At 32.8% G+C, this 25588-nt stretch overlaps 1 protein-coding gene across 1 annotated transcript in view; it reads right to left on the reverse strand.

The window, feature by feature from the left end:
• LOC111619628 overlaps positions 1-25588 on the reverse strand; it is a 69919-nt gene that overhangs the window by 23398 nt on the left and 20933 nt on the right. Inside the window, exon 2 of the mRNA XM_023361399.1 lies at positions 23242-23563. Within this exon, the coding sequence (XP_023217167.1) occupies positions 23242-23543 (302 nt within the window). The 5' untranslated portion in view covers positions 23544-23563. The remainder of the gene's footprint in view (positions 1-23241; positions 23564-25588) is intronic.

Genomic DNA, 25588 nt, shown 5'->3' on the forward strand with positions numbered 1-25588 from the left:
AGCGCCATAAAAAACTCTAACTAACTAGACCAGTGGTATAAATAAATACATTTCAGACATCTATATATAANAATAATAATAAATCCCATTAAAAACAATAAATTATACTTAGGGTTGGATGTCCAATTTGTAAAACTAAGACGAGAGAGAGAGAGGGAAGAGGATAAAAGTATATATTTATAACTAGTGCGAAAAAGCTGTAGGTAAATGTATTATATATCAACATGTTTATTAGTAAATTGGACAAGTTGACTCACGACACCTGAAAAATTAGCCAATTAACAGAAAATGCAGAGGAGTAGTTACATTATCGCACTCAGAAATGCTTTCGATAAATGACTTTTGCTTAGCAAACTGGTAAGACGTGATGTTTTAGCCGTAGCTTCCCTCATTTCTTTTTAGATAGTACTCCTTTAATTTTATTTTCTGAATATCGAAACATCGTAAGAATCTTGTCGTTTTAATTTCATTTACTTCCCTCTCCATGGTTTTTCTGACATAAGCTGTTTTCTATCCGAATGAACTTTGAGAAAAATCTATCTATAATAGCATAAGTTAGTGGAAACACGATAAAGTTTAATTTGGATAAAGTTTAATATTGATTAGATTAAGTTTATCGGATATAAAAATATCATACATTTCTTAAATTTCATTCTAGATAGTTTACCAGTTATACCATACACTAAAACTCACATATACCCGTATACAACAACGCGAATATATACATAGAAAAAAGAATATTTGCTATCATCTCCGAATATAAACTTCATTTTCTTGTATAGATCAGAAAGCGAATTTAATTTTCTTCAGTCACATACTCTGCAAGAGTAATCTAGTTGGGAAAAGGAGCAGGGAAGAATCTTCTCTCTGCCCTACAGATGTGTATATCCTTCAGGATATCAGTCTACTACGGGGGTTTATTAGATTTACAGATATGCAAATACCTTTTTTTCGAATGACAGAAAAGCGTACCCGAAAGCCAAACTGAAAAGGGAGCATGCTCTGTAAATGAATGCATTTCAAATTTCGTACGTTTTCTGGTGATGGGATGCAGGTTGGCGACAGTCTGCACAAGCTACCTTTATATCGATTTTTCGACGGAACTAAAAGTAGCACCTTATTTCCATACTATTGATGTCGCATGGGGAGTAGACTAATTTCTTCCTTAATAAAAAAAAAAAAAAAAAGAAGAAGATAAGAATCATCCTTCTAAAGCAATAACATGTTAATAACCCACTTTCGTCTTCATTCGCTGGAATATTTACTGAGACAACGATATAAAAACCTTTTTCTAATTTGCAATATATACTCCTATCCTCTATTAAAATATCGCATTAAGTATTTTTTCCGAAGCCCCATCAGAAAAATAACAAAAAAATGAATAAAGTTACAACCTACTTCAATTTGCTTATCGTCTAGGATAGAGGAAGAATTCTTTTACTATCAGCAAAATGTCAGTTTTGACCAAATTCCCTCGAAGACATTAATGTAATTTGATAGTCAGAAATAGCGCCCGGGTGAACTACAGATATTAAGGGGTAAAAAAAAAAAAAAAACAGAAGCGATGGATAATTAAAAATCAGCAGTGCGTGACTGCCACATGCCACCCCAAGCGTAACACCATCACCGCTACTGCAACGTTGTATTCATCAGGATGCGCGTTATACAATAGGCTCTAGAACTATATCCATTTTCCTCCGTTAAAAACGACATATCGATGTTGAAGTTAATCAGAAAAGATGAGAGACTAAACCCCCAAAATTTACTTATGTAAAACAATGAAAAAAAAAAACCAAAGCTTTCTCTATGCATTTAAACATTTCCGTTTAATTCCGGCTATCATGTTAAACAAATAGATTTATCATCACCATCTAGATATAGAGGATGTACAGACAAATCATATCTGTCGGGTCGAATTTCCTGTTTCTCTAATTGCGAACCGTATATAGGTGTATCTCCTGTACTAGAGGTTTAATGAAATAGTACATCCGGTAGCTGATGTTTTGTTTTGTCTGCTTTTTCTCAAACATGATCTTTGTTTAAAAACTATAATTATTATTACATGACTCATACTTAAAGTATTATATAAATAAAACAGATCATCATTAAGAACATTGAAAAAAAAAAAAGAAGTTCCTATGATAATAAACACTATTTAGAAGGTATTTAAAAATAATATAGATATTTATTTAGTAAAATCTAGTTTCTAAAGTTGGTCAAGGTATTAAGAAGTGACACGAGAAAGATATTTTCTTTCGCATATATATATATATATATCCCCCTCTTTTTTTTCTATCCGTTCTGATCTGAAAAACGTCTTGAGTGAAAAACTGAGCACACATAGCTTTGGTGGAGTCAATGCATCACCAATAATGGCTTAAATCAACCGGTCCACTGAGTTCGGAGGGGTGAATGGAGGGAAGTAATACTTAGTTACACTGACACCAGCGAGCGTGACTGTGGCGGATGACGGGAAATCGAAGCCACTTTTCGTTTTTATCTTCTCTACCCTTCTGCTCCATTTTTCTTTTTTTTTTTTTTCTCTAAATGCCATATTTGAAGCGTTGAGAAAAACGAAAGCTTCATACATTGCCGGTGACTCCATCTTCTTTTCCACATTCTTTTGTTTAGATTCTTTACTTGGTAAATGCCATTTGATGTGATTGAGACGAAAATTATAGTTATTGCTTCTTGTACCATTTTACGTGAACAATTTTGGTTTTCCGGCTATTACAAAAAGAGTACAAAAAAAAAGGATATTTCTCATATTCTTTAATAATTTTCGTTTTTTGAAATTTAAACTTAGAATATGAAAAATTACCTCTGGGACACTTTCGCATCAATTAAAGCATAACATTGGCTAACGGACCAAGAATCGAGATATAAAATTCCCCAAGTACGAAAAAAGTCTATCGGAAAAAATGGTAGATAACGATGGAGGTAATCCTCTACGTTTATAGAAAATAGGGCGAGGAGGGAATTTTTATCTGTCTTTAACAGAAGTTCGAGTGACACCCCTAAAGAGGAATCTGTTCGTTACAATCAATCAACTTTTAGAAAAAGCAGATGAAGAGAGAGAGAGAGAGAGAGAGAGAACTAAGACCTACTTTCATATTAATGATCGTTTTAGTTAAATATTTTATCTGACATAACTTAATTTTTCAGATTTGTCATTAGATACGAAAATTCCCCGTGTATAACTTTGTACAGAATAACAGATAAAACTAAATAGCATTTAGAAAAGGGCATCATCATCATCATCATCATCGTTCTCTTCACCACTGACTTTTCTTATTGTAATGATGCAAAATACGTTGAAAACTTAGTTTTGGGCAAGTTAAATGAATAAGTACTACACATGCGCGTTACCCACGCCCCATCATCCGTCACACGTCATCATTCTGCAACCATTTAGCCCGCCTTCGGCTTTGCTATCTTCCCCTTTTATGTAAGAGACCGCATCGCTGCAGCTTGATGATTAATGCATCGTCGTTAGATTTTCTGCATGGTCGAACATTGTAGAAACAATCGCGCCTGATGGCATATTTCAGTTTTTCTTACGACCATCGGCTTTGGTTTTGTTTAATTTTAATTAAAACGAATTTCTCAAGGATGAAAACCAACATTTACAAGAATCAATTTTTATCCCGTGAATCTTTAAAACTAATTATATCTAAAAATTTTAACTTTTGGTTATTCATAAATATGTTTCTTCTTCTTCTTCTTATTCCTTGATTTTTTCTTTTCTTTCTATTATGTTTTTAATAAATGGTAGGTCGCTAATATGAAGTTTAAAATTCTCTTGCATACGAGTTGCTGAAACACTCGCAGGAGAGCTGTTTGCAGAGTAATTGTGCTTGATATATTAACACGTTTTATTCTAAGAAGTATCGCTGGACCGATACGAATCCCACGAGTGCTATACACACGAGAACTCGACATGAGATGCTTAATTTAAGGCTGTTAAGTATTGAAGGATGGGGTGTTATACACTAGCTCGTAAATTAATGTTTCACTCGAGAAACAATAGAGCATGTCTTGTTGGTAATTCCTTCATTGTTCTCTTGGGACTGATCGCTTCTACTTGTGGTCTTTCTTAGTACAGTACAGTTACTCGTCACGTCTGACGGTGTGAAAAGATTTGACATATTTCTACTCATTTCTCTGACACTTGTAGACTTTCTAGTAAGCTAATGTGCATTTTTGGGAAACATAATCGACATTTCTCTCTCTATTTATTCGCTTCTCGTGAAGCGTGATGGTCGGAAGGATGTCATTCGGGAAGTTTTCAGATTCTCTATACTCCTGCACATTAGTTTTCTCCCCTGTCCACCCATAACGTCGTAATGACATTATATAATCATTAAGCCATTTACTTCTGATTGTGCACAGAACCGAAAACATTCCCAGAATAACGAAATTCTACGTATAGAGTAAGCCATTCTGTCATTTTTCTAATCAAAATGAATAATTTATAGATCGTGTATAGAAAAAAATAAGTTCATGTAGACAGAAAAATTACTATTTAAAAACATTTCAAATGGAAATTACAATCAATTTATTAAAAATAATAATAGAATATTCTTGTCTATACTCTTATATGTCACTCTTGATAATCCATTGAAAAAAAATTAATAATCTTTCAAAATTTATACTAAAAAAGTAGAAAATATTAAATAAAAAAATACCTTAACGGGATAACGTCGCGATTCTAATCCAATATATCAAAACCTTGGCTTATAATTAATTATTTAGTTAAATAATTTATACCATTAAAGGATCTTAAACGTGTAAAGAGCGTTAATCAGCGAAACAAGTTAATCGCATGATTAAAATAAATCAAAATTGAAAGGCCATTCTCGCGTGAGATAGGATAGAAGGAGAGAAGAAAAAATTGTGATGTGGATCCCGGTTACCATGGTATCAATTCGACCCTATTGAGGCGTGCCCATAAGGCATTCGAAATTTATACATTTCGAATTTTACGATTGATTGTCACGCCTATATCGCTATATACATAGAATTCTATGTTGAAATAAAATGATTAGTAACATCTTTAATTATTTTCTAACGTTATCATCCCATTACATTTGTTCTTGCTAAAATATGGCATTGTTACAATGGTCTTATAATACTGTTAAGCTTTTATTTATGTGTTATCTAATATATAAAAGAAATTTCCTTCGTTATTTAATCCATTTTTCAAGTATTCTTCCATCGTTAAACGACGATTAATTGTAATGTCATGGCACACAAACATCTCATCTGAAATGTATTTTACGCGTGATAATTCCATTTAAAAGTGTACAAAATCATTTTTTATAAATGTAATAATATATGGAGTAGAATTTTTCTCCAGTTATTTTTCCTATTAATACATAAAAAAGACATTTTAATAAAGAAACGAATAGCAGAAAATTCCCTAAGTGAACAAAAGGGAAAAAAAATCTATATTACAGTAAGTTAAAGATTGGTTAAAGTAGCTTACGGATTTTCTCAGAAATATATATATTTTTAAATGTACCAGTTTAAAATCTTCATGCAAATTTCATAGAAATTGTTAAAATACTTTTTAAAAAATTCTAATACGAAAAAATCGACTAGAAATATGAAATTTTTAGCGATTTTCTTCTAAGTTTTTACATAGAAAAAGACTCTAGCATCTACTACAGTAATGTTATAAAATATCTAAATAAAAATTAACAATATAATTTCGAACATAAACACGACAAAACGGCGGCTCTTTCAACCCTCCAATTAATTAATTTGTACTAGCAACCGTTGATATCTATATAACTCCATCTTGATCGATAACGTAAAAGTAAGAGTGAAAAAAAAAAATATCAGCAAATTTGCATTTATAACCCGAATATAAATTAGGAAATTTCCGTCTGTTCAATTATACTTTAATAACAGATGTCTTAATCACGCGATAAATGAATTATAAGTCGGGGTGGTCAACCCCCTTCTATCAAACATCACGGAAGCTTAAAGTGTGACGGATCTCTCTCTCTGTATACTGCTCGAATTAAAGGTAATGTTCGATACAGAATGGAAGGGGGAGGAGGAAAAAAAAACAAAAATGGTGGGTTTCCCAGACGACTATTTCCAATAATTGTCTTAACCAAGGTCAAAAGTGCGAGTTTGCGTTTGGCATCGGAAAATTGAGTCGTCGTTTTTCGTACAGGAGACGACAGAAGCGTGTCAGCGGATACTGTAGGATTTTCTCTCATAACACGCGATCTAACAACTCTGTAATTTCGATAATGGTACCGAAATTTGCTGAAATATTTAAGTTAACTCGGCACCTTACTCTTTCTTCCATTCTATCATAAACATTCTATACACCTCCCGTAGAGAAGATTATTATCCAGAAGAGTTTTTCATTCGTCCCACTCAATCACAGTTAAGTTAGATGGACGTGTTCGGGGTGATATTATTATTAAAAACAAAAAATTAATTAATTAATTGTTTTAAAACGTATAAAGTATTAGTCGAATTATTTTTTTAACCGTTTAAATAAGCCAAAATCGAGAAATCATATATGAAAATGTAATCGTTTTATTACACAATATGGGAAAAAATATAGAGGATATTCAATATAATTCAATTTTATACTATTAGAGGGCGCCACGAACGGTAAGAAGTCTACGTATTTTTTTAGTAATTAAAATATATTTATCGTATTAAATAAAGTTTTATAATTATATTTAAAATAATTATTTTGTTAGAGTTTTAACGGGTATAAAATTTCCTACGTTATATTTTACATTAAACAATTATTGTAAAGGTATGGATTTTTCAGGCGAGTAAAAAAATATCGGTGACGAAACATGCAACATCCTTTGACAACCAAGAGAAAGGACCCAAAGTCTAAACAATCGATGATATACAGATGTTTTCTTCGGTAGTTTTGATCTCTGCTGGCAACTACAGAGTTCCCAGCGGCAGAAAGTACTACAACACAGATGGATAGATTTTGTAACTGTCTGTCCAACTAGAAACTCCTTTGAAATAGTCGCTCTTGTATGAATAATAGAAAGGGATTTTTCTACTCCGCCTATGAAATAGAAGGTGAAATTTAAAATTCCGAAAAAAAAAAATGTAGAAATAAAATCGATCAAACGGTCGTAGAGAGAAAGAGAGATTTCGAAATCACGTCGTTACAACCAGTGCTTTCTCAGGAGCACCTCCATATCTCTCAACATAGGGGAGACGAACAAACGGGTTTAAAACACCGATTCGTTTAAACTTTACTTAATTAATTACACGTATACGGCAATTATAAGCAAGTAATCCTATCGCCGAAGTTATGAATTTACAATCCTTTTCTTACCGTCTGGGTGTTCGATACACGTTACGTTAGATAAGATAGATTGAATGGAAGGGCAAGTAATGTTTAAAAGGAGGTTGTGATCAAATACTCCCTACTGAGATCTCAGCGTCGAGTCCTTATGTGTTCGGATACCCACCGTGCAGTCCATTTAGTTTTAAAGCGGCACACACCCTAAAGATATAGAAACAACACCTGACAAGATTTTAGATGTCTTCATTTTTTTCCCCCTTGTTTTCGCGTGGAGGAAAAGATCTCGTTAAGATTCTATGAATCTTAATGTTACGTATGTAAATTTATGCAATTTTCTAGATTGTGAAATTCGTATATTATTAAACTTTTCTATATATATATATTGCGGTTGAACTAGAAACGTGATTTTCACTATATTAATATTATAATAAACCTGAAATTTTCGCATTTATAATAATGAATAATAATTGATTTGTTTATTGAAATATTGTGTAATCAAGTAAAAAATTCAATTGTCTTATTTGTAAGAAGAATGTAGTAAAACTGAAATTTTTATGCTTATGAGAATAATTGCAAATGAAATAAATAATAATAATTTTCATTTTCATGAAGTTGTTACATAGTAAAGGGCTGACATAATAATAATAATATTCTTCGGAATATATTTATAGTTTGGTGCAATTTTTATGGGATGGAATTCGATTTGCAAGTTAAGGGCGTATGTAGTTTGCGAGTGCTACGTTATTCCGGGAGAGTGGAGTTTGCCGGAAGCATCTTATTCCTTAGAGAACGGGAGACAAACGAGGGAACGCATTAAAACTTTGCGAGTTTTAATGGGTCGTGATGTACACCTCATTATGTTCGTCCTTCGTCAAGTTGTATTAATGATCAACGCCTTTAGGCGAGTGTCGCAGAAGGCATTTTCGTATATTCCCCCTTACAGAGGGAGAGAGACGAAGAAGTCGGGTTATAGTACGAAAAATATGAAAAAGAACCGGTGTCTTGTACCGGTCCAACTAGCACTTGTCTCCAATTATAGTTACTTTCGGTCCGTCTTCCCCCTTCCTTATCGAATGATTTATGTTCTATTCATTATAACGTCCCTAAACTCCGCCCTCAAAAATAGTTTAGGGGTAAAAATGGAAATGGGCGTGAAAAAATTTGGAGAGAGAGAGAAGTGGAAAGGTAGCTTAATGAAGCTAAGCCAGTTCCTTCGGAGAAAAGCAAGGAAAGAAATAAAAAAAGATGAATGATAATTAGTTAGGTGTCAATCTCAGAAAGTTAACCTAAATATTATAAAGTTGCAGCATCTAAAGGTTTAGATGTTGCCTAATCAGATGAAAGAATATAAATTTATTGGGAGGAGATTTAAACATTATACGTATTAGATCGAATAGAAATTTCGATCATAACAATTTAATAAAATCAATTAAAATTTACAAAGGCGTAACGCATTTATAAGAAAAGAATAGAAAAAAAAAAGCCATGTTATAAAGTCGTCTACGGTAATAAAGCAAGCGAAAATATCATTTTGTGACACACAATATTAAAGTTTTCCTCGGATGAAAAGTTTGTGGAAACGGCTTTTAGTTGAAACCATTTGGAAGGCCAAAAAAAAATCCATCTCAGGTAGGAAATCACCTGTAGATAGGTTTAAGTTAAATGATTTTTCCAACCTGTTGAATTTATTTACATAATATTTAAAGTTTGGTAAAAACATACTGATGCATATATTAAATCGTTGCGCAGAATACAGCTGGGAAGAGTAGGATGGAGAGCCATTCAACAGCGATTATAGCACCCTTATGAAATTCAGAGCGGGCATCTGGCGTCAATGTATGCAGACCGAGAACCCATTACGTAATGATGGACGCCTAACTGGCAAAACTTTTTCTCTTTCAGGATAGTCTCTACCCGTATAGAGCTCCTTTAATGACGTCATTTCCAGCTAGGACCCGTAAGCCTCATTTTCCTTGGCTGCTTTTCGATTTACGTTCGCCTCATAAACTATTGTGCGACTTCTGGCTTCTCTTCTTCGTATCCCCCTCTTCTTCCAAGCATCTTTAAGACACTCTCTCTATACATATATATATAATATATTTTTTATTCACTACTTTCTTACAAAACAAAATAAAAATAAAAAACGACAGTAATAATAAGAAGAGAAAATATCAGATTAATTTTTAAAAGTTTTAATTATTAAGTAGACAAAGTATATCGAAAGATGGGGTCCTTAATTANAATTTGCCGACTAGAATTCTTTCGGATGATTGACGTTTTGGATAAACAACTTTCGGATAAACAACGCTCTACTGTATGAAGAACATTTTAAAGTATTTCATTTATTTTTCCTGATTTGTGGAGCAGTGAATATTCAAAAAAATATAAATTTAAAAGTTTTAATTATTAAATATTGTAGGATTATGTACTAATTAGTAAACTATCATCACTGACTACCTAAAGAAATTTAATTTTTAAAAGTTTTAATTATTAAGTAGACAAAGTATATCGAAAGATGGGGTCCTTAATTAAACTGTCAATGACTAATTAGCCTGGAAACATGACACATTGTCATAAATTATCGTTTAGTACCGGGGCCTAAATTTTGTCTTTAGTTATGAAGAAAGCAAGGGTGGCAAAATTCTCGAAATTAAACTGGTCTGTCACTCCATCTGACACAACCAGATGGCATCTAGTCAAACTTACGGTTAATGAAGTGTCGTGTTTTCATGACATTTCTTAAAATTCCTTAGACATTTGAAATACGTATTGACAACTTTTGTTTTCTTCTCTATATGGTTACATTAATTAATAATTTTTAAAATATTTCCATCAAATACAATGAAATTTTCAAATGGATTAAGTAAGAGAAGATTCGATAAGTTAATTATCTATTTTTGACTAAATTCTAGAATCTCTTTTGATCGAAAACAGGTGCTGCAATACCAGAGAGATTTGAAAGTCGAAATACTTTTTACTCGGGGAAGGAAGAAGAAAAAAAGAAAACTAATTTGCACTGTAAATGTTTTGAGTAATGCCCAATTCAATTTTCTTCTTAAAAAAATAAAAATTTTAAATACAAGTATCCAAGAAGAAACATTCCCATGCATTTATCTGTGAAGTTAGATGTATTTTAAACATTATTTCGTTTTAAACACTTCCTCTTGTAAATAGAAATCATGTGGATAAGAGTATTAGATTTTTATTTTTTAATACTTTTTCTCTCTGTGTGTACAGTACATTTAAATTCAACCGAAAATAATTTTAAAAAATAATCAAATAACGTGTTGAGAATATTAAATAGAAATACACTCTCACTGAATACGCGATTGTTTTAAATAATGTAATAAATAATAAATGTAATAACGTAAAGAGGTGAAAGAAGAACTAAAAAAAGAAAATTTCTTTAGAATATGCTGTCTTATGTAATATAATTGAACTAAGTAACAAAACAACAAAATAATGTTAACGAAGATTGTTGATTGAAGATATAGGCTAATTACTTTAATGATGATTGATTAGGAAAGTAGTTTTATTTTTTTAAAGATAATTAATTTGAGAAATTATGATTGGCGGAAATATATGCTTATTCTTACTTCCTTTTCTATTATAAAAATCGTATATTGTATCAATGTACTATTTTATCTTTTGTATTACCAGTCGACCCCCCTATAAAAGTGTTGATTATTCCGTTTTATATGAATTCCATGTTGTACGAGTCACTTAGATTTTACAAATACGTGAGCCGTTCACAACCCGGTACACGTATTTGTAAAATCTAAGTGACTCGTACAACATGGAATTCATATAAAACGGAATAATCAACAGTGTTATAGGGGGTCGACTTGTAATTGTGATTCATCTTACATAGAAGAAATTTGTAATTTATGAAGTGTTAGCGAAGCCATTTTGAAAAAAAAAAAACTTTCGATCAATAGAGAGGAATTTTTTTTTGTAATTTCAAAAAGTGAAAAATTTAACGTGAACTAGTTGTGAATTTCTTCTGCTTTTAGCTGAAGGTAAGCCACTTTTGCACAATAAAGAGCTTTCATCCTACTGAAAACAAGTTACTTAAAAACGAGAAATACTCTTCCAAACCAAAATAAAGAAAAGAAATAAAAAAAATAAAAAAAATATCTTTCATTTCTGTGAGTCGTTTGCACTTATTTCGACGTAACGTAAGTGCTATACACGTAAGAAATTAAAAAAAAAGAAAAGAAATATTATATTAGATATATATTGAATTTATACAATACTGGACCAAAGAATACAAGCTGACTTTCCCAAATAACAGAATGTCGTCTTCAATCCCATTTGATTCGAAAAATACAAATAGAATAAAACCATTCGTATCTACATTTATATTAAATTTATCTGCTTTAACTTTACGTTATGGCAATGCATATTGGTGTACTTTGCTAGTAGAAATACATTTATCCCCCAACTCCCTTTCTGAAAAATCTTGCATTATGAATGGTAAGAATAGAAAACAAACGACTTTACGCGATTTTTAAAAAAATGTTTATTTATTTTTGTTGTTTTAAATCAATAAGTTTAATTTTTAAAATTAACGTTATTAAATTCTCTTTTTTTCCCCTCTCTCTTTGAAAAAATCTGTAATAAAGTAATACTTTATAGAAAAAGAATCGAATGCCATCGGTCAATGCACCTAACCTGATCATCCGCATTTCTTTATATCCGAAGAGACGATAGCCTCGGGTGCACCAACCACCTCCCTAACAAAATATGTATCTGTGCAGTTCGAAAATTGCCACTTGTCCCTACTTTCTTCCATTATCCTAACTATTTTTTATGGCTACATGGAGAAGAGCCAGAAGGCACACGTGCCGAATATTCATTACTACAGCATCTAGATGAGGAGATAACAGGGAAAAAAACTTCCGAACTCGACAGTTTCCTCCCCCCACTACTAATAAAAACAATAGAGATGGAAATGAAGAGAGAGAGGGGGAGAGAAACATTTGACCCGAAGAAGTTGTAAAAAATTTTCGCTTACTCACAAAACTATAGTAAATGAAAGAGAGTACGCAATATTTTCGATGGTCCCCGAGGGTTGAATACCTGAAACTTCGATGGCCGTGCTTCTACAACTTCATTACACCGACAAACGTAGATCTGTTGCCACGGAAACGCCACATATATCAGGATAACTGCTTAGACAACGCGAGAAGGGAGGGTTGAGTTGACACGAAGAGGGGCGAAGAATCTACGGTTTATCGTAATGGAGTTGAGGAATTTCGTTTTTTTTTCCTCCCCCCTTCTTTCGCATTCTCAAATCGGATGCAAAGCCGTCTCGGGTCTCCGGGATATAACTGATCGCTTCTGGCAGGATTGGCCCTAGGAATGAATAGGAAAGACGACATAGAAGAGATGCGGTTGGGCCTACAAAGTTGAAATCCTCTTTGCAAGTACCATCGATTCTGCCGGAGTGTTAGAGATGATGAAAGGAAATGACGAGTACTGGAAAGATTGTCAGTTCTGCTTTCTAGAAATTTGTTGAAATAGGTATACCTAAGAGAATATACCCCTTTAAGAAACATGTAAAATACTGAAATGAAACTTCTCGTTATTTTTGTAAATCAAAATCAATTTGAACGTAATAAAAAAAACATAATAATCTACCGCAAATAGTCTAATAGACACTTGAAAAATATCAAAAAAAGTTGTAACATAATCAGCAAAATATTTGAAGTTGTATTAACAACATCAAACAAATGTTTGTTTATTCTATATTTTATTGGTTTTATATACCTTATAAATTAGAATTATTACACTCGTGATATAAGGAAAATCAATATAATAACAATAGACTAATAATTAAAAAACCATGCTTATGTTAGAAAATAAACAGAATCCAATGTAATGCATCTAAGCTAATCAAATGTAGTTGTTGAAATGTTATAAGCCTATTATTTATAGCAATGGATAAGTTTATAAGAAAAAAATAATAATAAAAAGATATTTGTTAAATTGGACTAAGCTCATTTGCATCGTCAGTGATGCTTACAGGCAAAACTAAATTAGACAAAGTCGAGTTATGTTTACTTTTTAACTCGATTTGAAAATTTAATGGAGTCTCGTAGACTAACAAAACACGGAATTGCGAAAATTTAATCATTAAAACACGTGGGATTGTTAGAAGTTGCACATGGACGGACAGAAAGGATAATTAATCCGATTGGGGATTAACAAAATACGCTTTTAGCGAGAATAAACTTCGTACACGTCATGTTTACTATACATATATATACGCACATATAATACTATCTTCATCGAATCATAATCGGTAATTGTTTGGCTTCGGACTAGAGGTGTGATGCTGAAACAACAGCTGAACGTGTCTACTTGCTTCTAATAAAAAAAAATCAAGCACAGTAAATAGAAAATGCTGATCATAATGAGATATGACATCTTATGCTCAATCTGACAATCTGTTAGAACAGTGGTTCTCAACCTTTTTTTGTCAATGTACCCTATTAGTCCATCAGTTGTTTCTCAAGTACCCCTTATATTTTTGTATGTAAATTTTATAATTACTGCGTTAGATGTATACAGCCCTTATAACTGAGCGCCATAAAAAACTCTAACTAACTAGACCAGTGGTATAAATAAATACATTTCAGACATCTATATATAATATACTTATCAAATAATAAGTGTTAATAATTTACAGCAAATTGATTAACATACGCCATTTTATAATGAAAGTTAGATGTACCCCTTCGGTTTATGCTTGTACCCCTAGGGGTACATGTACCCCAGTTGAGAACCACTGTGTTAGAAGAAACACCACGTTAACTTATAATGAGATATAGATGAATGACATCTCTAACTTTTTATAAAATAACAGTAAATTAATAAAGTTAGAAATTCCTTAATCACTTAATTTGCACTGTTGTGAATCATATACGCTTTATACGTGTGTAGAATATTACATTGTAAAAATTAATTTAGAAAAACTACAGTTTAATATGTATATTAAACAGATGCTATCTTTACTTTTCTAATTTAAAAAAAAATAGAAAAAAACTTTAGATTAGACTTTGTTTAGATACCATAGGAGTTCTAAACACCATCGTGGTTTTTCGAAATGATACAAACATCACCCAGAGGCACAATAAAAGCGTGGGAAGAAATGTAAACAAGTATAAAACAAATAAAACCGAAAAACCTAGTAAGGTAAAGCGTAATTATGGTCTTAAATGTTTTTTTGTTTTGTAGTAAATGCTTACATTAAAGATACTGAACTAAAACAGAAAATAGAATAAAGTAACATTAAGCAACTTCCTACTAACAAGCATCTCTCGAATCTATTAAAGCTTCCGATTCAATTTTGGATAGAAAATCGTCGGAGCAACGTAGTGTGACCATTAAAAATATATTTTTTTTTCTTTCTTTCTTCCCTTCCACTTAATTTTTCCATCGTTAACTAGAAATTCTTGATGACATTTTTGCAAATGAAGCACGACTTTTAATTAATAAATAAAGTTTCGCCGAGAAAATTTATCATGTTAAAAATTTAACGTTCCGTTTTTCTTCTTAATTCATCTTTTAAAAATATAAGATTTACGCATCTCTGATTTGATTTTCATAAATTCTGTTATCATTAAATTATATATTGTGACACCTAAGATAGAAAACTTTTAAAATTTTAATATAATGCAATGATTAAAGTGAAGGGAGGAAAGAAAAAAATAAAGTTATCTCCCTCTTAAAAAAAAAAAAAAAAAGAAAAGGCGACGATATCCAAAGAAACTTCGTCTGAACGATGAAATACGATGCCTCATTCCTTACATCGTTTCTATATATTAGAAAAAAAGTGAATAACTTTACTTAGTTTTTGATTTGTCAATTGAAAAAGAGTAAAAGGTTGTAAATAGAAAGACGACAAAAACTTCAGATATCGATACCACTTCAATTTCCAACAATTCAAGGTCAGTTTTCAAAGTACACAATTCCAGAACAATATAACTACTTCTCTATCCTCCGTTTTGGCTAAGATCTTGGCGTTGGGGAGATAGGAGGGCGACAGATGCAGCTGCTTCCACTTCATCGTCCCACACGACGGAAGTGGCCACTCCAAGACTTGAAGGCACGGCGAAGCCAATTGTACAACTTGAATCTGAGAAAGTTTTCAAACAGTTTTTGTCAAGCATGTCAAGATTTCAGTAGTAAAGAAACCATTGTTACCTCCCCCCTCCAATCGTATAATCTTGCTATTTGCTTCTGAAGATCTTGGCAACGTTAGGAACAGATTAACATCATATATATATAAATCGCTTTAATCTTAGCTTATCTAAAATAGGATTAAAACAGTGTTGTGAGTGTACGGTTTTAATGAAAGGTTGCCCAAAGTGAAGAGACACAGATGCTCATTCCGGAGCCAGTCAAAAGATCTATTCAAACTTTTTATTTTCTATATCCATTCAAAACTATTCACCTCTTAGCTAACGACGGCTTTATGAAAATAGAAAACTTGGATAGCACCTCCAGGGAATAGGAAGGGGAAAAAATAGCTACAATCTCTATTGCCGGAAGGCAATTAAAGAAATAACTCTCCCTCATTGTATGATTCAAAATAAAAAAGAGAGGAAAATCTTTTCATCTTTAAATATTAGTTGGTATTTTTCATAAATAGATCATTTTATATTAAAAATTTCGTTATTGTCCATGCGATGACATTTGCCGTGTCTCGAGGTGCATCGCAGCATGAATTGAAGCATCAGACTTTGAAGAGAGCGGCTTTCTTTTAACAACCGGATGCTCGATGCTGGTTAAGTCAAAGGTTATCCTCAGGCAAACAATCCAGGAGGGAAGATGGTAATTTCACTATATGTGTTAGCCAAGTCTCCGAATTTACTAACACATACTGCGAAATTACCATCTCTTCTCCTATATTACTCTTAAGAGTAATTTCTTTGCTCCGGATAAAAATTTAAGAAAGGAGAACGATTCTATAGAGTTTAATATAGATAATAATAACCGCAGACTGATTCTTTACTTTATTTCTTACTTATTTCTATAAGTGAGGATGGATGTTATTCAAAGCAATATGACATTTAATAAATCATAAATTGTTTAAAGCAGAAGGATTAGAAAGTGGAAGGGAATGAGATGACATTTTATTAAGAAAATTAATTCTGAATGTTAAAAGGTAAGTGGATTTTACTTAACTTGAGACATAAATATAAATATATTTTCGTTGTTTATGATTATTCCAAGAGCACGTAATATCGAGATTAATATTAAAATATAGGCCTAAATCTATGTTATTTATTCTTTTAAATGTGTAATATACTTAAAAGAACGACGTTTATCAAATGTAGATCTATTACTTAACGTTTAAAAGCGTAGCACTCTAGAATATAAAACCGATTTTATTTTATCTACAGATTTAGTAAACTTACACAGGAATGATTTTATTTAAAATTACATTTGTTTACTCTACATTGATAAACTTTTACTCTTTTCTGAAACATGTGAAGGCATGCAATTAACCTAAGAAGAAAAGATATCAAGCAACAAACATTCTTATTACATTAAATGAACAAGAAAAGAATCTATCCTGTGTATTGAAATTTTAACATAAATATTTCTTATCTACAAAGTGTATTTATCCCTTCCGAATCCTTTGTTTAAGAAGAACAAAAGAAAAAGTGTACTTATATAATAAAAAAAAGGCAGACAACTCGGAGCAAAACATGCAACGTCTTTCAGAATATTCAACGAAATGCCTGACGATGGGGCGATGCCAAGGGGGGGACCTCGACGCGACCTCGCCCTTACTATACAGACAACGCTTAGTTTAACCCGGGGTCACTGTAGGGGAGCAAATCCTTCCGAGAGGTTCTCTCCTTGTCCGATCGAATATTCATGGCCGATTGCACGTCTAAGCTGAGCCTAACAAGGTCTAGATCTGCATGAGGCAGGTGTATTTCTCTAGTTGTTGTTGGACTGCTTACGCCGGAACAAACAGGATTCTCTCCTTTAATAAGCATCGGAAGCGAAGATACAAGTACGGTACACGGTTACATTACCTCCACGTCGTTCGAATGGAAAAACGGAAGCGATAGAAGAGACTGTTCAAAAAGGTACTTTCTACAAGACGGAGGAGGATCATCCGGCGCTTTGGCTGAGAAAATGAGACGGCAACCAAGGTCAAAGCAATCGCTCCGTCTCGATCTGCCAAGTTTAAGCCGGCCTCTGCCTTGGGGCATCTTGCCGCCTTCGGATGGTGACTCCCCGACGTTGAGAATATCCTGAATGTATTGTCAAACAATACAGTTCGGGTCAACAGAAAATTAACTTCTAGAAGATCGATCGAATTCTTCTAATAATATATTCTACGCTCTTCGACTTTTGAAACGTTTTAAAATGTAAAAAAAAAAGTCAGCAAAAGCGATGTTCTCGCACACCCACGTTTAACAGTCAACGTCCTTTTATCCTCTCGCAAAAAATACATATTAACTTAAGGACGGCAAACCTCACTTTCGGATGCAGACAAAAGGATAGAGCAGAGCCTTTATGGATATGCCTAATTACCAGGACAATTAAAGACATCAACAATACGGAATGGAAAGTATCCTCCTATCTGGAATATCTTCTACCTCGGGCGACATTCATTAATTAGCAGCAGTCGCAGAGAGATAAACTGTTAAAGCGATTTACAGACAACTCCAAGTCTATCGGTTTGACGTTCGACTTGCTGGTAATTAATATAGGCATTTCAATATTAATGCAATAACAATTTCGGATTTCGATTCGCTCTGTTTAATTGGATAAACAGGATTTACTAAATCAAACGCCATAGTCTGTCCATCACAGATAAATATTGGAAAACGAACCTATTTACTCCCTATATCCCTAGTAGGATTAGAATAACTTATTATGTCCTATAAAGTATTTATATAGGATCAACCATAAATAAACTTAATAACCTTGAAAGATGATGTAATAAAATCAAATGATGAATATTTACGATTCTCTCTGATGTAAAATAAGAATTATTAAAATATAAATAACTCAACAGTGATTGGATGAAGAAAATCGAACTTTACTTGTCTTTACTTATTTATATTGTCTTCAAGCAATCATCTAAAGACAACATATTCTAGATTAATTTCTCTTGGTATTTTTTTTACATAAGCACACGTTTTTCAATTTATGTGTTGTAAAGAATAATATTTGTATTCAATAAAGAACTTTTTTTTTGCCTCCACTATCTCATAATGTTTGCTTTTGATTTAGTATATGATTTAGAATGTCTATAGAATTACATTTGTCTTCTTTTTTTTTTACACAAATTCTTCATTTAACTATTTTAAAGTTATCTATGTTTATACTTTAATGCAAAATTAAGGTCTTGTAATAGTTTTCCCGTTAAGAGACGACAGAATTAATATAGGTTAAACTGCGTTACGTTACGACTGGTCAATCAAAGAAGCCTTAACGCCTTAAATAATCCCTTCTTTGATTGATCAGACGTAACGTAACGTACGAAGAGCCTGTCTATCTAAATACAGCCTTAGATATGAAACCGAAAATCCGTAAAGTAACTCTAAAGTATCTAAAATAAGTGACATTCTATTACTATGACTACAATAATGCCGAGATTATTAATTCCTTCAGGCTATCTCTTTCATTCAGATATTTTCAATTGTCGAAAATACATGTAAAATAGTAAGAAAAGATATTTATTACAAGAATTTCTATAATATATCAATACAATTTTTATCTAAGAAAGAAGAAATATTTTGCCATCTTTATCGATTGAAAAACGTTGGAATTTATTAAATGTTAGTTGTTAGTTTACACATTTAAATAGCCTTTAAAGAAAAATTAAAGTCAATTATTACTAACTGTCGTTATGGTTAATGACAAGCAATCATGATATTCTTGGCATTTAATCAACGTCTATTAGTCTTTGTTACTGTCTTCATCGCGATATATATATATTAGTTACTATCTGTAAGTTATATATTTATGACAGACTTTAACAGTAGTTAAAATATTCAGTTTAATTAGAACAATGGATCGAACAAAACAATTGCACCATTTTAAAATTATCATATGACTAATGATGAATCATCACCCCTGCGATAAGATATGTTTTTTTTTAAAAAAAAATTATCAGAAATTCACATAAAATAATGAAATAAAATCGAAATTTAGTCGGAACGTTGAGTTTAATAACTTGCGTAGGTATCAAAGATTAAATCACGATTAGATCTGATCTATGTAAATCATGAGTCAACACCTATCACTTCACATGAGTCAACAAATCAAGGTTAACGTAGCCTTGGATATGTAGCAAAACCTATGTGAACAAACTTATCAATCATACGCTACTTTTGCCACTGTCTACTCACATTTGAAAATATAAACCAATCACAATATCGAATTACATTTTTTTTTAATAGATAGAAAACAAACCATTCCATTGCATTAAGATGTTATTTTTTTTAAAAAAAAACGACGACATACACGATAATTTGCTTAAAATTACACATACTTAATTAAGTAATCGAACGACATTAACAATTAACCAAAGTTATAATTAAGTGCCTGTTTTAAACCTGCGAAGGATGGACTTCATCACTTCTCACAGAAAAATACTTTTTTAAACTAAAATATGCGCATACAATTATATAAAGATTGAAACAAAAAAAAAAGCAAAACACAAGTTTTTTTTTTTTAACTCTTAAATATTAGCTTGTATAATATAAACGATTGCTTAACACAGTTTTCTACCAGGTGAATTTCAATTAGGGAGGCCTATAGTTTTATTCTAAGACACCTGCTCATGTTCTAATAATTTGTAACTACTACTACCTGCATCTACAAGTAAATGAAGATGTATTTCTTATTCACCAACCACACCAAGACACTTTATATCCCTTCTTTTAATTCTAATGTACTCGAAGCACGGATTTATGACCACTTTAACTCCATTAGGAATGTGTTTGTTGCACCCTCCTTACTGTAGAAAATAAAAGAGAACTGTTACGAATCCAGTCGTCTCGCTTTTTACAGTTCTACGTTTCAAAATATATAAAGTGGAATGAATATAATGGTGATTCGTGACACGAATTTTCGTCTAATGGATTAGAATATTTTAATGATCCTAATCGATTTTATGTTTCGATTCAGTTACAATGCGAAAATTGGCAAAGCATTAGAAATTATTTCTGATTCTCGGAGGCTACAGAACTATCTTATCATTTAATAACCTATCTTCGAGTATCTACCATTTTATTAAAATTTTAGTGGTTAAAAAAAAAATCCCACAAGTGTACGTTGAACTTGTTATTTTCCTCACTCTTCTCCGTTTTCTATCGATAACTTTTTAACGAAATCCATTGATTTTTCCTCTTGTAGAATATATATCGTGTTCTTAAAATACGCTCGAGGCAGGAATATCCGGTACTAAAAAGCAATGATAGTTCCTGAATGACCGGGTGCGGGGTAAAAGAAATGATGTAGATTAAGGGGCTACTGCAATCAAATCCATCTTATTGAGAGTAAGGTAAGAGTCTAACCAGTCGACCTTCATCTCTACTAATAATCATGTGGAGACAGTTTTCCCTCTGGAAACAGCCACTGCCATTCTTTTCTTCGTTTTCTATCTTATACGGTGCATATAGAAACACAATATAAGATCGTGAAAAATTTTAAACAGTTAAAGAAATATATATATATTTCTTCTATTAAGAATAAGTTTCACAAATATTTCGCTGCCATTTTCTGGTTTAAAAAATATATTTTGTAGAGACGAAGAGTTTAGATCGATCTCGTTCTTCAGAAAATTTCTAAAAAAATTCTTTGAATTTTCTGTTGATATAAGATTATTAAGCTTTTCTAAATAAATGAAACTTTAAACTCTGGTAATAATATACAATCTATCCAAACGATTTAGATTTTTATACTGTTATAAATCTACCAGCATTTTCAGGAAATAATCCCATATAATCTCGGATGTAGCAAATGCATTTGCAAAAAAAACTACAAAGTTTTTGCAATTGTTTATATTTTAACCATCCCATATTTCCCAGTAAAGTGCTACTAAATCCAAACATCCCATTTTCGAGCACGGAAGACAAAAATAAAAGCAGGAAAACGAGTTCAATGTGTGTTGGGGGAAACTTAACGACATCCACCGATTGCAGTGAAAAACAAGAACGTGGGTGGTCCGAGTTGTGCTTTCCAGGATCCACCATAATTATCCTTAAGGAATAAAAATCTATCCTCTATCAAACTATAAAATATCGCTTCTTAATTCCACTTCATATTTTATTTCTTCTCCTATCTTGCAAAGAACGGAAACTATAACGAATGAATAAATCACTTTAAGAAACCGAGGATTCTGTTAGAAATTTTGGCATTGATCTTCTTTTTAATTTTATTAACCTTAAAAAAAAAAGGAGAGTGTATCAGATAAAACAAGACACGAGATAAGTTCCCTATTAGAAGAGTTATATCATCTCAACACAATTCCCCCTGCAGCATCTGAGAGAACGGAATCAAAGACGGCCCCGATGTCAATCTCTCGTGGCACGCTAGACAGACAGCATCTGTAGTTCCGGAATCAGACAGACATCCTTTATCAATTCATCTCTAAACTGTACTTCTCAATGTAATTAACCTTCTAGCAGCGATACCTTTCCACTCTTCATTCATATACACAGCCGGGTATTTAATCGATTCCCGAGTTTCAGTAACCCCTTTCTGTAGTTAATCTGAGGAAGTTACAAGGCAAACCCACATTGGCTTCATTAAAACTAGAGCTCGGCTCTAAGGCAACCGATGTTTTAATTGGACTCCCGATAAATCAAAGCGGCCACCTTGCAAACCACGTGACTCCATCGATCGCGTAGCCATTGTCACCGGGAGGCGTGCGACGCGTGCGAAGACAATGGCGACGAATTTATACTCTCCGCCAGGACCAGATTATTTTGACAGCCTTAATCTCTTCCCTGTGAAGTTTTTTTTTCGCTGGAGAGAGATGTTCGATATAAATCTAGTCTTTGGATTTGTGATCTCTGCTTGGCCAGATTGTACTTGCTAATGGAGTCCTGTACAATGCCTCTGAGTAATCCGTACTGTAAATGCGTTTTTATGCTTATTAGGGATTAAGTCCGTGTGTGTGCTAGAGCTTGTGCGAAAGTTTACAATGCCCTTCGGACATTTTTAATTTAGATCGCTTTATATTTTAGATTCGGTTTGATTTTCAGGGGGGGTTCTAGATTGTGTGCCGACTGACCAGGAAAGGCAATACTACAATAAAGGTCGAAGAACCGTGGGAATGAGTAAGAGTAGGGATGGAAGTGGAGTCTTGGAATGTTTACAACTTCCGAGAACTAGTAGGAATAAAAAAAAGAAAGGAAAAGAGAGGAAAGGGACTTTTGCTAATTTGCAGCAATTCATCTGGGAACAATTTAAAGACAATCTTAGACAAATTATGCACCTAAGCCGACATCAATTGTCCGAAACGAGCGGCCAACTCGTAAAAAACACCGGCCCACTAATGGACAATAAACAAGATGGCGTCCGAATTGCTCTAATGGCTCTAAAACGTCATGGCTTTAATTTAAGGTTCTTTTTTTTTCTCTAGGTTAGAATTAAATTTTGCAGAAAATTGATGGTTTCGGTAAGCTTATTGCTTAGAGATATTTGATAAAAGTAATCGATAAATCGATTTTTTTTCTACAACAACTCACCAAACTTATAAATTATTATTGGAAGGAAAAAAATTACTCAAAATAATGTATTTATTAAATTATTTTGGCTACTTAATAAGTTTTTGTATTACTTCATATCATTGAAAAGTAAGAATGGCAAAATATGTTTAAGATCGAAACAGTTTGAACAAAGTTTAATAAAAATAGGTAAAGAAAAGGTCTAATGGCCATACTTACTTCCAGAAGATGAAGGATGCAACTAAGAGAGCCACGACGAAGACTGATGAACAGACGGCTATAACTGGTAGGGATGGAAAAAGTGCTTGAGTATAACCAGAACCGACCGGTTCCAGATGACAGTACTGAACATCGGAATCGTCTCCACCTCTGCATAGCTGAAGAGATGGAGGAGGGGGAGGAGGGGGAATGACAAACTGCGGCGGTGGTGGCGGCCCGGGACATTCGCAGTTATCATAGTCTCTACTATCTACATCCCAATATGGACTGAGATCGACGTGAGCCACTGCCTCAGGATCCATGATGTTTGATAAGAAAATATCTGAAACAAAAGAAAAAGTATAAATTATCTTTCCTTTTTTTTATAAAAGTTCATTTTCAAAAAATTTCAAAGGCAAGAAAAAATATATATATATTATTTTCCATAACTAATAACAAAGATTTGCATGATAGCCTTTAGGGCCTAATTATTATTTTTGAAGGTTCGTGATCTCTGCCTGTCTAATAATCCATCCTTATGGACATAGTACTTACTAATGAATGATTCATTAGCTAAGTTACAAAAGAAGATCTATCATAGATCTATTTATTAGAGCTGCCTCGTTAGATGAATCACGATACGTTATGATTGACTGGAATTAACAAAACATCTATATTTATTCGAATTGAAAAACGAAAGAAAAATTACAAACTTCTATTTAGATAAAACTTTGATCGGAAAGAACTTATCTAAATCAAAAATCAAGCGCCCGAATATTATTCCAATCAGAGAACTGCGAATGCAAATAAACTTTCAATCGACTGAGTTGAATTTTTGGGGGAGGAAATAGAAAAAGAAAATAATTTGGCGCTGTGTTTTCAATTATTTTCCTTCCGTCTTGAGCGACTCATCATGGGACTTAAGCTGTCCTCCTGTAATTCGCATCCAACCAAATCTTCTCCCCGTTCATACTCCTGAAATCCTGCCAGTGCTGTTACTATAGCAACGACATATCTTCCCCACTTCGTGAGAATTACGCTTTCCAAAACCTTCAATTGAAATAGGTTTTATATTTATTTTTTGATTTGTTCTAGATTAAGTTTATAAAAATTGAGGAGTATCGAGAGAAAGAAAATATAAATATATATATATTCGAAAAAGTGTAGCGAGTTTTAAATAAATATATATATATACATGCATATGTATTTAAATACAGTCGACCCCTCTATAACACTGTTGATTATTCCGTTTTATATGAATTCCATGTTGTACGAGTCATTTAGATTTTACAAATACGTGTACCGGGCTGTGAACAGCTCACGTATTTGTAAAATCTAAGTGACTCGTACAACATGGAATTCATATAAAACGGAATAATCAGCAGTGTTATAGGGGGGTCGACTGTATAGGCCTACACAGTATATTTTCCTAACTTCCGTTCAACAAAAGAAAAGAAAAAAAGATAAATTCTTAGTTAGCCGGATGAGTCATTCATTGTAAAAATATAGATAAAAATCGGAATTTCTTTTCTTTTTTTTTAATCAAACTGGTTTCTAGAGGCTGGAAAAAGTTGAATGAATGCAAAAAAAAACACGTTCGATACAGCATAGCAAAAATTTTCTAGACATTTTTTTAAATTATTTTATCAGTAAATTTAATGTCTTCATCGGGAAATCGTGACGGAAATTCTTGAATATCATAACTATAGCTATCAAGAAGATATATCGTAGTAGAGCCATTCTCTAATTGGAATCATACCAGAACGTAATCATAACTATTGGTTGTTACGGTTTTCGTAGCCATTCTTCAGCGAGGTTACTCAAAACATCATTATTCATTCGTATCGAAACGTCATTACAGAGTAATTTGTTGCAGGAGATAAATTCCTTACACGAATTGGAAGTGTCGTGACTGCTTTCATTTCTCACCGTTCCGCTTCTATCTTTGTGAGTAGTAAAGTAAACAATTCCTATGTGTTTTCCATTCCTCTCTCTCACATCATCGGACAGTTTTGTGACAAAAGATGTACGTTATTCCCCTAAGAACCCCCCAACAAGTTCCCCTAGGGGACTGTTGGAGGCGGGAATTTAGGGATTGGATAGGACCACACCGGCTGTCCAAACAGGATTCGGATATACTGTACACTGTAGACTTAAAGGTTTGATTCCGGTGTTTGTGGACACACCGCTGAGTCACGTTTTAGCCGACGATACACGTGTACCAAAATAGTCACGCTTATCGTGGTCACGGGAGCGGCTCGTGACCGGTTACAAATTTGGACTTTTTTAACTGATAGATCGAATGGTACGATTTGACTCGAGACTAATGGTTATTTCCGAAAATGCCATTTCTCCAGTCGTTAACTGG

This window comes from Centruroides sculpturatus, unplaced genomic scaffold (assembly GCF_000671375.1).
Source record: "Centruroides sculpturatus isolate CEXI.00-Female unplaced genomic scaffold, Cexi_2.0 scaffold260, whole genome shotgun sequence".
In the NCBI taxonomy this organism is placed as follows: Eukaryota; Metazoa; Arthropoda; class Arachnida; order Scorpiones; family Buthidae; genus Centruroides; species Centruroides sculpturatus.